Below are 16,577 nucleotides of genomic sequence, written 5' to 3'. Positions count from 1 at the left end.
AGCTGTCCAAATCATTTCTTTCTATTTTTTTTGGTAGAGACGGGGTCTCACTCTTGCTCAGGCTGGTCTCGAACTCCTGACCTCGAGTGATCCACCCGCCTCGGCCTCCCAGAGTGCTAGGATTACAGGCATGAGCCACCACGCCCGGCCAAGACAGCAGAATGTTATCTTTAAAGAGCTGAAAGGAAAATAATTTTCAATATAGAATCTTATACACAGCAAAAAATACTTTTCAAAAATGAAGCTGCTAGATGCTGTGCATTATCTCAGATTGGATCACGGGATGAAAAAGGACATTAGTGGAAAGTAATAGTGGTTATATTCTAGTAACCTCTACTAGAATATAACCTAGTAGAGGTTATATTCTATCTTGGGGAATTAGCATAAAAATAAGTAAATGATATGGTATTTTAAAAGGCGAGAGGGAAAACAGAAAAGGGAATACACAGAGTAGGACAAGGATGACAGATAATTATGGGAGGAGTAAAGGATTTGACTATTTAAAATTTTGTGAAATTTTTTTATCATATGTATTTAAAATGTTTAAGCTTTCAACCAAGAGCAATCCATAAAAGTCACTTTCTCCTGTAACAGAGAGAATGGCCTGAAAAAGGGTGAAAATGTTTTCTGTCTCTTTGAAACCCCCTCATCCTTTTTGAGAGTGAAAACCTGCATCCCTGCCTCAGGCTCGTGGTTGGGAGGGGCAGGGGAGTGTCCTTTGTTCTTTGTGCCACAGAACATGGCTCAAGGGAATTGAACAGGCAGGGGTTGTGAGATTGTCTTAGTCAAAGATGGGATGAATCAAAACCATCAACTAGAGTTGAATAGCAACAGCCTGAAGTTGAAAACCTCCCCTTTAAAAGCTCTGTATTTCTGCCCAGAGGCAGGATGCTGGTACTTTAAGATGGGAGTCTGCCAACCTCCTCATTTGCTGGCAAATTAATAAACTTATCTTTCCTTCTCAAACCATTTGTCTTTGTTCTTCTGATGAGGCTTCAGGCACCCTCTGGGACAAGTGCCGAACTTTCAGTAACTTTCCTGGGAATATAAATTCCTTGTAGTCAAGGCCATCTTTGAGATTTCAGAGTTCTGTCCTTTGTGATTAACCACCTCTGAGAAAGTTTAGGGGCAACATGCAGAATCCAAAATCTGGCTCAAGCCAGGCAATGTGTACCTCCTTCACATTACTACCCATTTTCACAAAATCTGAGTGGACCTCTTCTCTCAGAACTGGACTATCTATACATTGTGATTAGCCAGGGACCTGTGTAAATATCCAGCTCCACCTGGAAGAAAACCATGATAACAGGCCAAGGACAAGAGGCAAGTACCCAGCAGGGCCTCCCAGAGCCCTAGGCAGGGGGCGTGCCTCACAGATGCAAGGTAGGCATAATTAGGAAGGACTCCATCATTGCATGCTTCTACCTGCACAGTAGCCTGCCAAAGGTTAAGATAGGTTCAAAGATAAGCCCAGAAGCATGAAAGATCAGGATTCCTGTTTTCAAATTTCATAATTCCATAATTCTCTAATGTCAGGACAAACAAATGACAAAACAGACATTGTTATGCTCCTTCTCCTCCCTGCTCCCAGGCCAGGACCAACCCTTAGAGAAAGGTTGAATCCAAGCCTCTGCCTACCTGTTACTGATCTATCCATCCCAGAGCAGTAATTGCTGTTGCTGGGAAGGGCGGTGGCTCTGCTCCAGTTGCAGAGCCCAGGTCATGCAGTGGATCACAGGAAAAACTTAATTAAGAGGAGGCTGGAACTCTGGGGAGTTCACCATAAACTGGAGCCTCTTACCAGTTGAAGAATGGATGTGCAGAGGTTCAGGCAACGATGGAGCAGCCGCGCAGCCTTGTGCTTCTCCTTGGCTAGAGTCTTCTTCAGGTCCAACAGCTCATAGCACTGATCCAGTTCCTGGGGTAGCCAGGACACAGAGCGTAGCTCCTGCAGAATCCTGGAACCAAGGGCAAAGATGGTTAGAGCTGGCATCCCAGCCTTCTTCTTTGGACACCTTTGATCTCTTGGTAGCCCAGCTTACCCCAGACTGGGAAAATGTTTACAAAGCTTGTGATATTCCCAAGAGTGACCAACAGTGACAACTCCCTCTTGAGAGGTCTTCAGAAGAGTACAAGCCCAGAAAGTTCCTGGCTAAGAAATTCTTTGAGAAAGGTTCAAGGTATGTGTAAATGTTTATATCTAGTGATCTCTCTGCCAGGAGAGAAGGTCAAATTGGTCTCAAGGTCTGACTTAGGAGAGACTGCAGAGGCCTCTTCATTGAAACAGGGGAAACTGAGGGCCCTAAAAGTCTAGGAGGACAGGTGAATTTTAGGATCAAAGGTGATGAAACTGCAACTTCTCTATGGGTTGATCACACCTGAGGAAGCCCAACCCTCTGTTATCCGATCTCCCCTACCCCCCAGAGAACTCTACATCTCTAAATATCCTTGAAAAAGATGAAAACCTCCAAATAAGTAGACAGGATGATCATAATGATGTATGGAAATATGCTCAAAATATATGATTCAGAGAAAAAAACTAGTTATTTAACAGTACGTAAGGTATGATCACATTTTGCACATGTGATTTAAAAAAAGACTAGAAGGATATGCAACAAAATGTTCATAGTGGTTAGTTATGGGTGGTAGGATTAAAATTTTTTTCCTTTGTGCCTCTTCATATTTTCTGAATTTTCTACAATGAACATGTTATGACCTTTTGTAAAACTAATTTCTAAAAGTCTACTGAAGTTGTGTTTTTAAGACTTTACCTGCTAATCTGGAGTAGCCCAGCTCCAAAGTGAGGTGCAACAAAGAGCAGATGATTTCCTAGGAAAGTCTGGAGCCGATGCAACCTTTGCAATCTCACATTCTTCTTCCAACTACAAATTGAGGTCAGTGATAATATGCTGTTGCTCTCTTCCAATTCCCCCAAATCCCATACTCATCATCACCTACCAGGTCAAGGACTTGCGTAAGAGGCAATACTTAAAGAATGGAATGCACTGGAGCTGCTGCCAGAGAACAGAGTGGCGGTGCCAGGTACCCAGTGTCATCGTGTCACTACCTTCCACAGGATGTACATGCAGGATTCCAAAGGGAGAGAAGATATAGTGCTCGGGATTCACCTTGCTGGGCGGCACCACCATCAGGTCGTAGGGCCTTTAAAAAATAGCTCTGATCAGTGGGAGCCCAGGGAACTTGTGCAGCCTTCAAGAAGAGGCCAAAGAAGGATGAAGGAGATGAAAAAAAGGAGGCAGGCCGAAGTAGGAAGAGGGGAAAGAGAGCAGAATGATTTTCAAACCAGAAAGATGAAACAAATATTATTCAGAAGAAATTAAAGCCAAGGATAGATGGCAAGAAAGGGAAAGGTACCTAGCCAATTCCAAGAAGTTCATATCTCCAGACCCAGATAGCTTATATCCCATCAAAGCTAAGTCACAATCAATCCTAAGCTATAACATTATTTTATGAAACACTAACATAAAAAATTCTTCTAATATGATATTCCATCAATTTGTAAGATGCATCACAATTTCAGAGATGCTGAAATATGAAAATACTCATACTAGAAATGATAAAATATATATTAATATATACCTAGGTACTGAAAGACATTCAGAGAGAATTGGAGAATGCTGTTTGGAGTAATTGAGATGAGAAAAGTGAAACAAAGAGAAATAAAAACTTTGCCCAAGACAGTTAATGGAAGAATACAGAATTTAAAACCAAATCTACCTGACTCAAGGCCCTCCTTTAACCAACAGGCCATTTAGCTTCTCACAGGGTAGCTGTTTGTATTAAGGAGCCCTGGCTCTCCCCATGGGACACTCCTTTCCCTATAACCTACTTAATAGAGGTGCTCTTTCTACACAGGGCGAGGAGTTGGGGAGTGCTCTCCTCACTCGCAATGGCCACTGCTCCTTCCGGGGACATTCACTCATTCTACAAATGTTTATTAAGGCCAAGCACTGTGAGAGCCACTGAGGATATGGCACTGTACAAGAAATATCCAGTCCCTGACTGCGTGGAACTTAGTTAAACCATTTATCAAGTTTTCCCTCTGTTCAAGTACTGTGGTCAGCGACAAGGACACAAAGATGACTACTACGTAGTCCTTTACCTCAAAGGGCTGAGAATCAACTGGAGTATTAGTGATACCAGAGAGTAAATGAGGCAAATCAAGACCTCCCTGAGTGCCAGATGCAAACATTCACCTGTTTCCAAAACATCTCAAACTCTCTTACATGCATCTGAAGCACAGCAAGTTCTATCCTAAACTCATCATCAACCCCTCCAAATCTGTTCCTAATCTGGACAATTAATTCATTCAAATATTAATATTACTGAGCTTCTACCCTATGCCAGACTGTTCTAAGCCCTGAGGATACACCACTAAATATAATAAACAAACCCCCTACTCTGATGGAGCTCTCGTTCTACTGGAGAAGATGATAAACATAATGAATGATAGGAAGGAGAAAAAAGAGCAGGAAAAGGAAGATTGGTAGTGCCAGGGGAGAAGGGAATGCAATTTTAAATGCATGCTAAAGGTGGGGAAATGACAGCTGGGCAAAGATTCTAAGTAGGTGAAGGAAGAATTCCTTCTAAGTATGAATCAAATTTGAGAACACATATAAGAAAAATTTGATAAACTCAAACACATTTTTAAAAACCTGTTACATGGAAAATAAATAAATTCATTAAATTAAAGAACAAGTGACAGAGTTCTACTTCTACTGATGATACACTAGCAATTTGGATCAAAACTCTCACTTGAGAACAACTAGAAAAACTAGGCCAAATATCTGGATAAAATATAAAAGCCATCTGTATGAACACATCAGGGAACCCACAAATTAAATCTCCTGGACTTTACATTGGGGCCCCAAACGGTTACAACATAGGAGTAAAGTTGAACCAGAAACACACCTCCCTTGGTGTGGGGCCTGAACTGCAACTTTTGCTCGTTTAGTTTCCTGAGTCTGTTGAAAGCTTGGCTTCTCTTCTCAGTCTGTCACAAATGTGTAGTTAAATTGACATACCACTAACTCTTGGAATCAACAGGTGCTTCTGTCCGGGAAAAAGCAGGACCAAATGCTGAACTCACTGCACCAGGTTTCCTTTTTTGGCAGATCTTGGCCCTGTAATCATTCACTGCCTTTTTAGTTCTCTTGCTCATGGTCTCCAGTCTCTTTAATGTGCCTAATTATCTTTGATTGTGATGCTTCTCTGGTTATAACTGATGCTGATAGTTTAAAGTCCTAAACTTGTCATTTGTTTTCTTTAAGCTCTTCACTGTGGTCAGCAGGCATGCCATCCCATATTGCTACCACTACTATCATTACTGCCATGATGGTCAAGTGTAGCAGCCACTAGGTGTCAGTAGGTAGCTGACCACATTCAACCACAAATGATAATTTAATTAATTGCGGTGCCACTACATGTGGATTACTAGTATCCTATTTCCTATTAGCAAGGAAGTCATTTCAGTTCAGGGCCAAGGACATTACCAAAGCAATATGAGAATCTCACATTCAAGGATAGTTTCCTGGGACCACTCACAATACCAAGCACTACGTCAGTCAGGATCCAGTCAGATAAACAGAAACTATACTAGGCATTTCAACAAAGTCAATTTAATAAAGAGAAGTTATTTTTAAAAAGATGTCAGAGGACTGAAAAAGAAAACAAAAAGGAACACTAAGGTAGCACAGAGATACTAACTTCAGGAAATAACAGCTCTAGGTCTAGAGGAACAAAGGGAAGAGGTCTGGGTTATTAGAAGTTATGAGTTTGGAGGAAGGCCTTGTAGAGTTGGGATTTAGATTTCCTAAGCAGGAGATGCTGGGTGGCTGCTATTAGTACCTAAGGAGTTTGGAGGAAGGGCCTTGCAGAGTTGAGACTCAGAACTCTGAAGGAAAGGTGCCACCAACAGGTGTTGGTACCCCTCGGGGTTATAAAGAGGCTGGTTCAGGCTGGGCGTGGTGGCTCATGCCTGTAATCCTAGCACTCTGGGAGGCCGAGGCAGGAGGATCACTCGAGGTCAGGAGTTCGAGACCAGCCTGAGCAAGAGCGAGACCCCGTTTCTACTAAAAATAGAAAGAAATTATCTGGATAGCTAAAAATATATATAGAAAAAAATTAGCTGGGAATGGTGGCACATGCCTGTAGTCCCAGCTACTTGGGAAGCTGAGGCAGAAGGATTGCTTGAGCCCAGGAGTTTGAGGTTGCTGTGAGCTAGGCTGATGCCATGGCACTCTAGCCCAGGCAACAAAGCGAGACTCTGTCTCAAAAAATAAATAAATAAATAAATAAATAAATAATAAAAAAAATAAAAATAAAGAGAATGGTTCAGAAAGTACCTGCTGCTGTGAGGATGAAGGACCATTGCTGGGGCAACAATGACAGGAAGGGCAAACAAAGGAAGGAGCAAGTCCCTTGTCCTCTTATGCTGTCTAGTCTCCTTCTAATAACCCCCATTAATCAAACCTAATAGGAGGCCAGCTGAAAAAGGAAAAATAATGTTTGCAGAGTACCAGCCCCACTATCACAAAGCAGAGAGAGAAAGGTAGAATTAGAGCTAAGAGACAAACACTGGCATGATGCTCTCAGTGAATGGTTGTTAGATGAATTGATCAGTAAATGAATGAATGATACAGATCATTAGTGCTACCTAAGTTCAGGAGAAATATCAGTGTGTACAGGAGATAAGGCTCTCCTGGAGGGTGTATCAGATACTGCTTAAGAGCATGAACTTTTGAGTTAAAATAGTCCTAGGTTCAAGTCCCAGTTCCACCACTTACCATGTGGCTTTAGACAAGTTACTTAGCCTCTTTATGCATCAGTCTACTAACCTCATATATGGAAATAATAATAGCACCTACCTGGTAGGTGAGGATTAAATAACACATGTCATATGTTTATTACTACAATTACTGAAATATAGAAGAGTTTGATTAGTGGTAATTATTACTATTATTCTGGGAAGAGATCGGACTTGAATAGGGTCTTTAAAAACAGGTAAGATTTGGGCTAGATATGGTGGCTCACACCTGTAATCCTAACACTTTGGGAGGCCAAGGTGGAAGGATTGCTTGAGGCCAAAATCTTGGGACCAGCCTGAGCAACATAGCAAGACCCTGTCTCTATAAAATTAAAAAAAAAAAATTTAGCCAGGCACAGTGGCACACGCCTGCATGCCTGTAGTCCCAGCTACTTGGGAGGCTGAGGCAGGAGGATTGCTTGAGCCCAGGAGTTTGATTTTGTAGTGACCTATAATGACACCACCGCCCTCTAGTGTGGGCAAGAGATCTAACGGGAGAAAGTGAAAGAATCCCTCTTAAGAGGTGTGGAAGGAGGCTTGTTTTTATAGCCCCCAAGATAAAACCAGTACCAGGAGGTAGAAGTTAAAAGAAAGCAGAGTTTGATTCAGTCTAAGGAATAGGATGCTTTGGGATAAACAGTTTCCTTGACACCGCAAAGATTTAAACAAACACCTGATTCTTGCATTGGAGTTGGAAGAGATCACCATAAAATTCGCTTCTAAGGCTATGACAAAATGTTTCTGTCATTCTAGGACAGAATAAAGAAGAGCCAAAAATGAGAAAAGGATCACTAAGACAAAAGGCTGTGAGAGTAAAGGGGAGTGAAAAGGAGCTGGAGAGGAGAAGGGAAGAGGGAGGGAAACCGGGAGACAGAGGAGGAGTATGTGGAGAAAGGACAGCGGAAAGGCATGGGCACGTGGGGAAGGGGGGGGGCGGGCAGCAGGGAAGATAGCACAGGAGGAAGTCAGGCAGGGGGAGGAGTAGAAGGGGTCTGGACATAGGCTCTTACCTAAAGTACCGGTTGGGAGCCACGTTGAGATAGAGGAAATGGATCTTCTTCAGGTATCCCTCAGTCTTCAGAATGGTCACCATCTGGCTATCCAGGGAAGAAATATCAGGTAAGAAGCCAGTGCTTCTCCTTTGGAAGGCCTTCTCCCCAGGAACTTCAGAGTCAAACTGAGACCTGTATGACCAAAAAAAAAAAAAAAAAAAAAAAAATCAGGAAAGAAAAGGCAGAGCAAAGAGGTCAGGGACCTAGAGGTGGGCCTTGCCACTGTTGGCCAGTGAAAGGAGGAGCTAGACCAGGTGCCTGAGGGAACCTGACATGGCATTGTCAGAGCCTGTCTACCACCTATACTCAAAGATGTCACATACTGAGCAAATATAGACATTGAACAACAGTCAGGTAACTATATTCACACAAACATGTGCATGAACAATCCCTCCCTTTCTCATAAATGAATAATCATTCCGGATTGATTGTGGTTACTGTGAGGTCACTATTACATAAGGCTATGTACAAATAAAGGGAAAACTATTTTCCTAACTCATCACCCTGTAAGCCAACAGTTCTGGATTTCCCCTCTCTGTCAACCTCCCTAGCCTTCTAGATCTGCTATCCTATCTTTGCTTTCATTATGCCTGCTTTCCAACTCTGCATGAACTCCATGTCTGTCCTTTTTAATGGTCTTCCCCTATTATCACCCAACCTCTAACTTCATATCCTTTCCTTTCCTGCCAAGATCCAATGGCGCATCCTTCAGTCTTCTACCACACTGGTCAACAAAATTGTCATGGAAATTAGTCACCAAGAACCCAAAAGTAAATTACTTGGCCTAATAATTTTGGTTCGGGTGACCTCAGAGCATAAAAACAAAAACAAACAAACAAAAAAAAAACACACAAAACCAAAAACCCTTGGAATGATTAAACTTGGACTTACCAAAGTATACTACTATCCCTAACTGACCCAAATTTAGATCAACAGAACAAGTTACCCCAGAGATAACAGTGCAATCCTCTTCTAGAGTTTATATCAATAGTAGGGTTTATGGCTGGGCATGGAGGGTCACACCTGTAATCCTAGAACTTTGGGAGGCTGAGGTGGGAGGGAAGATCACTTGAGGCCAGGAGTTCAAGACCAGCCTGAGCAACATAGAGAAATTTCATCTTTATAAAAAAAAAAAAATTAGCTGGGCATGATGGGGCACACCTATAGTCCCAGCTACTTAAGATCACTCTTGAGCCCAGGAATTTGAGGTTACAGTGAGCTGTGATCACGCCTCTGCATTCCAGCCTGGACAATAGAGTGAGATTCAAAAACAAAATAAACAAACAAAGCCAATAGGGTTTATGACCTTGATGTTGGATCAAGGACATCTTAAATGGTATAACTGCTATTAAAGGTTCATTTCCTCACCAGTTAAAAATCTATATGATATAGCAGATTCAGAAGATATCAGAATCAAGAATGTTGGCTCCTCTACAGACTTCTGATGTCCAGTCTCAACTGTGGGGTCATTCTATCCTGATGTCTTAGTACAAGTCTGCAGGCAGCTACCTCTTTCAGGCCTCACATGCTGCTATACCTAACCCAATGCCCAGCCTGCCAAGCCCCCAGACCCATCTCATTCTCTGCCTCCTTCCCCCTGGAGAAAGCTGAGTTCTCAGCCATGAGTTAGCCATGAGCTAACTCCTTCAACTTCATTTGCCATCCTACACACTTATCTGTCCCCCAATTTGGGAGGAAGAGAAATCCTTTCTTCTATGCAAAGCTAATTCCTCCATTAGTGCTCTGGATCCCTTAACCTCTCTCTATAATGTATTTTTAATCTCCTCTTCTTACCTTAGCCTATTTATTCATTCAGTCTATAAATATTTATTGAGCACCTACTTCTCAACATGACTTAAGGGCTATAAACACCTATCTTTAAAAAAAAAAAAAGTCCTACCCAGGCACCACAAACTGTTGTCCTAGTATTTCTCTTTCCCTTTCAAGCCAAGCTTCATAAAAAAATATATAATTTCCGCTTCATCTACCATATCTCCCATGCACTCTTCAATGCACTACAATCTAGCTTCCCCCCAACGAAACTCCACCGAAACTGCTTTCACCAACCTCTTCCTTGTGGCTAAACCCAATGAACATTTTTCAGATTCTTACTTGCCTCAGTAACACTTAACACCTTAACACTACTGACTTCTCCCTCCTCCTTGAAACTCTCCTCTTATTTCACCTCCTAACCTGCAAGATATTTTGTTAAACTAATCTAGATCCAAACTCCTTGATGTACTTTCCCCTAACTACATACAATAAACACTCCAGAGGAGGAGGCAAGCAAAAGACACTGTTCTTTTATTTTATAGCACTTATTATAACTTGTAATTATATTTTACTGAAATCAATTTACCTATATCTATCTTCCTAAAAAGACTGCATGGGAAGGGACTGACTCTGACTCATTCACTTATACATCCCCAGCATCTAGCAGTTCCTGATGCATATAGGTATCCAATAATACCTATTGAATGAATGAATGCCTGGGAGGATAGTCCTGAAGAACTTAATGCAAATTACACCATATTAGCTACACCTCAGAGGTTTACTGCCAGGTTCAAAGAGAGAGCAGAGAACTTGACCCGTCTCCAACATCTTAGCTCTCTGTCACTTCAGTTACGTTTCCTCAGGAAAGAAAACTTGTACCCATGGCACAGGGCAGCTCTTTGAAAAAGGAAAAAAGTCTACTGGGGCTACTGAAGGCATAAATTGTTGGCATTGGCCACCTTCTATCAGGGCCCCAGAAACCTGCGTATCTGTCCAACATTAGTGCTCTAAGCCTTCAGGGAAAACTTGACCCAACAATAAACTCAGAGTAAAAACTAATGCAGGGTGCTGTGGCTTGTGCCTGTAATCCCAGCATTTTGGAAGGCCAAGGAGGGAGGATTGCTTGGGGGCAGGAGTTTGTGACCAGCTTGGGCAACATCTCAAGATCCTATCCCTAAAAAAAAAAGAAATAAAGAAAGAAAAATAAGAAAAATTAGTCGGGTATGGTGGCACACACCTGTAGTCCCAGCTACTTAGGAGGCTGGGGCAGGAGGATTGCTTGAGCCCGGGAGTTCAAGACTGCAGTGAGCTATAAGCTACAGTAGCTACGGTAAGCTACACCACTGCACTCCAGCCTGAGTGATAGAGCAAGACCCCATCTCTCAAAAAAAAAAATTGAGGAAGCCAAGCTTAAGCTTAATTAAAGGTGTAACTAGCCTTTTTCCTAGACAGTGAATGTCACAGATAAGATGCAAAGCACCTAGAAAATGAGACCAGAGGGAGGGGAGAATTCCAAGATTAAAGTTAAAGAACTCTCAGAAGAGGTCTCTTGAGGCATTCTGATATCCTGAAGAGAGGTCTGATAGCCAGATTTAAAAAAAATAAAAAATTATCACTCAAGGAAGTGACTTAAGAACTGACCTCTGGAGGGGTCAAGATGAAATTCCATCCAGTAGTGCTGCCAACTCTACTCTGCCTTAGAGCTGGTTTAGCTCACATAGACATGTGATAGAAGGCCGCTCAGACAAGCACTCCCTAGGAGTATCCTGAGGGAAGGTCCCTATACCCAGCGTCTAGCACCCAGCACAAGATAGGCCCAGAAGTGAGGCTCAGTGATTACGAATGAATTAGAAAAATAACTAGGAGACTTTGGGCACCATCTGAGAAAGAAGCCTGGAAACTGAAAAGTCAAGCTGTTTTCTAAAGCTTTGGCTGCCTCATGGCTAACTTTTGATTTTCATTAATTTCTACATTTCCCTATGGGGATTATCGTTAAGACCAATGGTTTTATTTTACATACAGAAAGGAAGAGAGGAACAGCCTCACACCAGCTCAGCTTGGGGTCAGGCTAATCCCTATCATCAATAGAGAGCTGGCTCTAGACATCCAAGCAGCCCTAGAGGCACCAATAAACTGGCTTCTTTTTCTTCCTGCTCAAAGCCCCAACCTGGTCCCTCACTTACCTAGTGTCTCTTCTTCCACCAGGCTCCTTCTCAATGTTGTCAGTGTCACTGCTTTCATACTGTACAGGGATGTCTGTCGCCAGTGCCAAGGGAAGGAGACTAAGGCCATCCAACCACCAGGCCTCTTCTAGGGCCATCTCAGCACCAACAATGCCCAGGCAGCGCTGTAGCTCGGGCAGTGTCAATGGTCGCAACCATGTGACCAACTCCTCCTTCACTTGCTGTGCACCCCACCGGGCCTGCACAAAAGGGCAGGCTGGGCATGGGGGCCCATGATGGAACCTCTGCTTCTGAGGATGGCAGTCAGTGTGGGAGGCACTGTCTAACAAAGAGTTGTCTGGAGGAAAGGCCTGGTCCATGGCCTCTAGCAGGTCCAGCTGGAGCTGGGATTGGACCCGGGGCGCCCAGCAGTACAGCTGCTCCAGGAAGGGCAGTAAATCAAGGTGACCAACTAGCAACTCACGATACGGAGGCAGCAGACCCAATACTGCATGCAGGTAGCGCCAAGCTGCAGGGCTACCATCCTGTAGCACAGCTGAGAATAGAGTTCGGAGCTCAGCTATCAGGAGCTCCAGCACTGTGGGATGCTCTGACTCAGTCACTGGCTTCAGCAGCTGCCTCTGTTTCCTCTGACAGGCCCCAGGCTGTTCTTTGCTGTTCAGGACACGTACAGAGTGCCGAGACTCGAGGGCATCAGATGATGCCTCATCAGGAGACAAACCTACCCTCCTCTCCTCCGAGACCAGGAGGAGCTGGGCATTCAACTGCCGTCGAAGTGACCTTGCCCACAGCTCAGGCTCCAACTGCCAGTTCCAGGTTCCTGGCTGCCGGGCCTCACCTGCGTGGGCTAGCCCAGGAGAGGGGCAGGAGGAAGGACCTCAGGCTATGGGCAGGGGATGGTCAGGGTCAGTGGGGTTGGGAGGAGGGGGAGGAAGGATCCTAGGACAGGGAAATGGATGGAGCTGCAGGGCAGAGTCAGACCCTCAAGCCCTCCCTATGGCTGCCCCAAAGACTCTAGTAAGAAGCAGGCCCAGGACAAAGGAGAGAGCCCTCCCTGCACAAGAGTTCCTTCCCACCTCCCAGTCCCCTGTCCCCCTCACCTGGCCTAAGGGGTATAGGAGGCGAGGGAAGGGAAGACAGCCCGATCTGCTGATGCGGTTTCATTGGGGAGAGCCTGCTGGAGAAGTGAATGAGCTTACACTCGGGTCCCAGTCACGGGCTCACCCTAATCACAGCCACCCACACGCAGAAAGACTGGCGCGCACACGTGTCATCTCCTGAAGAGGCAAACGGACACACCGACAGGGCACCTCGGAGAGCCTCGGTCAGAGCAACGACCCTTCACTCGGACTGGCGATCGCCCGGAGGGGAGGACAGGTCGTCACTCAGGCAGCAGAGCCGCAGTCCCACGGCGCCTTCGGCCAGAGGCTGAGGAGGTCGTGAGGACAGAAAGCCAAGGGGCTGGCACGACGAACTCCTCGGCCAGGATGCGCGTGGGGACCCGAGAGGAAGAAGGGGCAAAGGGGTGGGCCGGGAGAGGGGGAAGAGGAGGCGGACTCCGGGGGAGGGGCAGCCTTGGAGGCGGGAGCGACAGCAGGTCCGGGAAGACGAAGTCAGGCGGATCCGCCCCGAGCTGTTAGGACCGTTACGAGACCTCCGGAGGCCCGAGCCTGGCCGGTAGCGTCCCTGCGGGCCAGAGGGAGGCGGGGCCAGGGTCAGATGTGGGCGGCGCCGAGAGGGCGGAGCCAACCCAGGAGGGGCGGGGCCCAGGCCAAACCCGCGGGCTGCTGCAAGCCGCGCACAGGGACGGGTGGAGGCCCAGGATGGGTCTGAGGGACACGCTTGATTCAGGAGACTAGCAATCCAGAGGGCGTCGTGAGCAGGGTTCAGTTTATCCACTCACTGAGTGTCTAAGCCAGTGCCGGGTCCCAACAAGGACCCTTTGGGACTTCCCCCTCTTCCCAACATATTCATGTACCCTACCCCACCTCCTAAAAACAAGCCTGAATGAGACAAAATGCTTGATCTTAGGGAGTTCAAAATCTAGCTGGGCGCGGGGGTGAGGGGTCCGGGGATGGCAGAATGATTTTTAAAAATTCAGCTGAATGATTTTTAAAAAGTAGAAATTCAGCCCCACCTCTCCTCTAACACACAGATTAGTATATCCAACTGCCTGCTTAATGTTTCCACCTGGCTAGCTGATAAGTATCTCAAACTTAAAATGTCTAAAAGCAGTCTCCAAACCACCCCCTCCCGCAAGAGAAAACTGCTCCTTTCACTGTCTGTCTCATCTCAGTAAATGGCAAGTCCATTTTTTCCAATTACTCCGGCTGAAACCTTGGAGTCATCTTTGACACCTCTTTCTCACACACAAACAATAACAATTCCTTCAGGAAATACTATTGGTTGTATCTTCAAAATATATCCAGAATCCAACTAGTTAATATTTCTCACCACCTTAGGCACTACAAACATGGTCTAAGCTGCTATCATTTGTCACCTGGATTTACCATGGCCTTCTAACTGGTTTCCTTGTTTCTACCCTTGCCCCTACAATCTATTCTTTTCAGAGCAGCCAATGACCCTTTCACAGGCAGATCCAGCACTCTTCTGCTCAAAGCTCACTAATGCCTGATCACCTCATTCCCTCAGGTGAAAGCCAGAGTCCTACCATGACCTACAAATTGCTATCTCATAACTGCCCGCTTCCTCTGCAGCCTTCTTTCTATATATTCACTCCACTTCTGCTGTGCCTGGATCACAGCAAACATATTTCCACCTCAGAGCCTACACACATGCTGTGCTCTCTGCTTGTGTATCAGTTAGAGGATGGTACAAGTTGCAATGGTCAATTTTATGTGTCAACTTTACAGGGCTAAGAGATGCTCAGGTAGCTGGTAAACATAATTTCTGGGTGTGTCTATGAGGATATTTCTAGAAGAGATTGGTATTTTTATAAGTAGACTATAAAGTAAAGAAATAAAGTAAAGAAGATTGATTACCCTCACCAACGTGGGCAGACATCATCCAATCTGTTTGAATAGAACAAAAAGGCAGAGGGAGAATTTGTTCTCTGTTGGAGCTGAGACATCCATCTTCTGTCCTTGGACATCAGCACTCCTGGTTCTCAGGCCTGCAAACTTACATTGAATTACATCACCGGCTTTCCTGGTTCTCATGCTTGCAGACAACATATTGTGGGACTTCTCAGCCTATCAGTTCTATTTCTCTAGAGCATGCTCACTAATACATAAGTTTTCTATGGCTGTGTAACAAATTATCACAAACTAAGCAGCTTTAAAAACAAGATCTATGCAGTATCTCACAGTTCTGTAGATTACATGTCCAGCATGACATGGCTGAGTTCTCTGCTCAAGGTAGCATAGGCCTGAAATCAAGGTGTTGGTTGGGCTGAATTCTCATGTGGAGGCTCTGGGGGGAAAAAATCCACTTCCAGGCTCATTATTGCTGTTGGCAGGACTCAGCTCCTTGCAGTTTTAGGAATGATATCCCTGTTTCCTTCCTTTCCACCAGCCAGGGGCCACTCTCAGGTCCCAGAGGCCACTTGCTTTCCTTGCCACATGGTCCCTCCATATTCAATTAATTCAGCAACAGTGCCTCAAACCCTTCTCATGCTTCAGATTTATCTGACGTCCCCTTCTGCAACCAGCCAAAGAAAACTCCTTGCTTGTAAAGGGCTCATGTGATTAGGTCAGGCCCCTCTCAGGCAATCTCTTTCTGATGCCATATAATATAACCTAATTACAGAAGTAAAATCCGTCACATTCACAGTCCCAGGGAACCTGCAGGGAAGACTAGGGAGCTATATACTAGGGAGCAGGAAATCTCAGAGAACATCTTAAAATTCTGCCTACCACACATATGCTGTAATAAAAGGACCCAAAATACCATAGCTTAAACGTGATAGTTTATTTTTTCCTCTCACATAACTGTCCAAGTATAAATACTCAAGGGCTAACATGGCAACCTTTTAGTTATTCTACCTTCTCCAAGGAAGTAATCCTTGTCTTCAGGGTCCAAGAGAGTTCACCACTGTGTCTACTGGGTCCCATCCCAACTGATGAGATAAGAGGAAAGAGAAAGGAGAAGGGATACCCTTTCTTTTAAGGGCACTGCCTGGCAACTGCACACATCACTCAATCACATGGGCATGCCTTGCTGTAAGGAAAGCTACAAAATTTAATCTTTATTTCAGTGGTCATGTGCCAAGATACAACTCAGGGGTTCTATTAAAGAAAGAAGGGGACAACTAGTGGCTTATACCACTAGCTGAGCAGAAGCATAAACACCCTTCCTTCCAGGTGCCCTCAAGGTTTACTTCGTCATTTCAAGCCTCTGCTCAAATACCACGATATTATTGAGTTCTTCCCTAAGAACCCAGCAGAAAATAGCAGCACTCTCCCCAACATCCTTATCTTCCTTACCTTGCATTATTTTTCTCCATAGCACTTACTACCATCTCATATAAATATTTATTTGCCTATTGTCTATTTACCCTGGCTAGAAATATAAGTTCCATGGCAGCAGAGATTCTGTTTGCTCCCTACTCTATCCCCAGTTCCTAGTGCTAGGCAAGTAGGGGATCCGAAAATATTTGTGGAAAAAATACATAAATGTATAACAATCTTAATGAGGAAGAAGATAGGCTCTGGAATCAGACTGGCTGGACTGAAATCCTGACTTAACCACTTAATAGTCATGGGATATTTTACCTCAGTTTCA

General features: G+C 44.6%; 1 protein-coding gene across 25 annotated transcripts in view; it reads right to left on the bottom strand.

Annotated features, from left to right (window-relative positions):
* Positions 1 to 14,860, bottom strand: part of DNHD1 (dynein heavy chain domain 1) — a 66,247-nt gene extending 51,387 nt beyond the window's left edge. For 19 of the 25 annotated variants that reach the window (XM_045557361.1, XM_045557366.1, XM_045557372.1 and 16 more), the window contains exons 1-7: positions 13,112 to 13,535; positions 12,935 to 13,008; positions 11,835 to 12,681; positions 7,837 to 8,010; positions 2,959 to 3,162; positions 2,772 to 2,882; positions 1,802 to 1,958 (exon numbers count right to left, since the gene is read on the bottom strand). In XM_045557361.1, coding sequence (XP_045413317.1) covers positions 1,802 to 1,958; positions 2,772 to 2,882; positions 2,959 to 3,162; positions 7,837 to 8,010; positions 11,835 to 12,681; positions 12,935 to 12,998 — 1,557 coding nt within the window. In that variant the 5' untranslated portion in view covers positions 12,999 to 13,008; positions 13,112 to 13,535. Of the gene's footprint in view, positions 1 to 1,801; positions 1,959 to 2,771; positions 2,883 to 2,958; positions 3,163 to 7,836; positions 8,011 to 11,834; positions 12,682 to 12,934; positions 13,012 to 13,099; positions 13,536 to 14,836 lie in introns of those variants that run through there. The other 6 variants (XM_045557365.1, XM_045557363.1, XM_045557362.1 and 3 more) reach the window with 6 other exon arrangements.
* Positions 14,861 to 16,577: the final 1,717 nt, after the last annotated feature.

Source organism: Lemur catta, chromosome 7, assembly GCF_020740605.2.
Source record: "Lemur catta isolate mLemCat1 chromosome 7, mLemCat1.pri, whole genome shotgun sequence".
Taxonomy (NCBI): domain Eukaryota; kingdom Metazoa; phylum Chordata; class Mammalia; order Primates; family Lemuridae; genus Lemur; species Lemur catta.
This window is presented reverse-complemented; position numbering and strand designations above follow the sequence as displayed.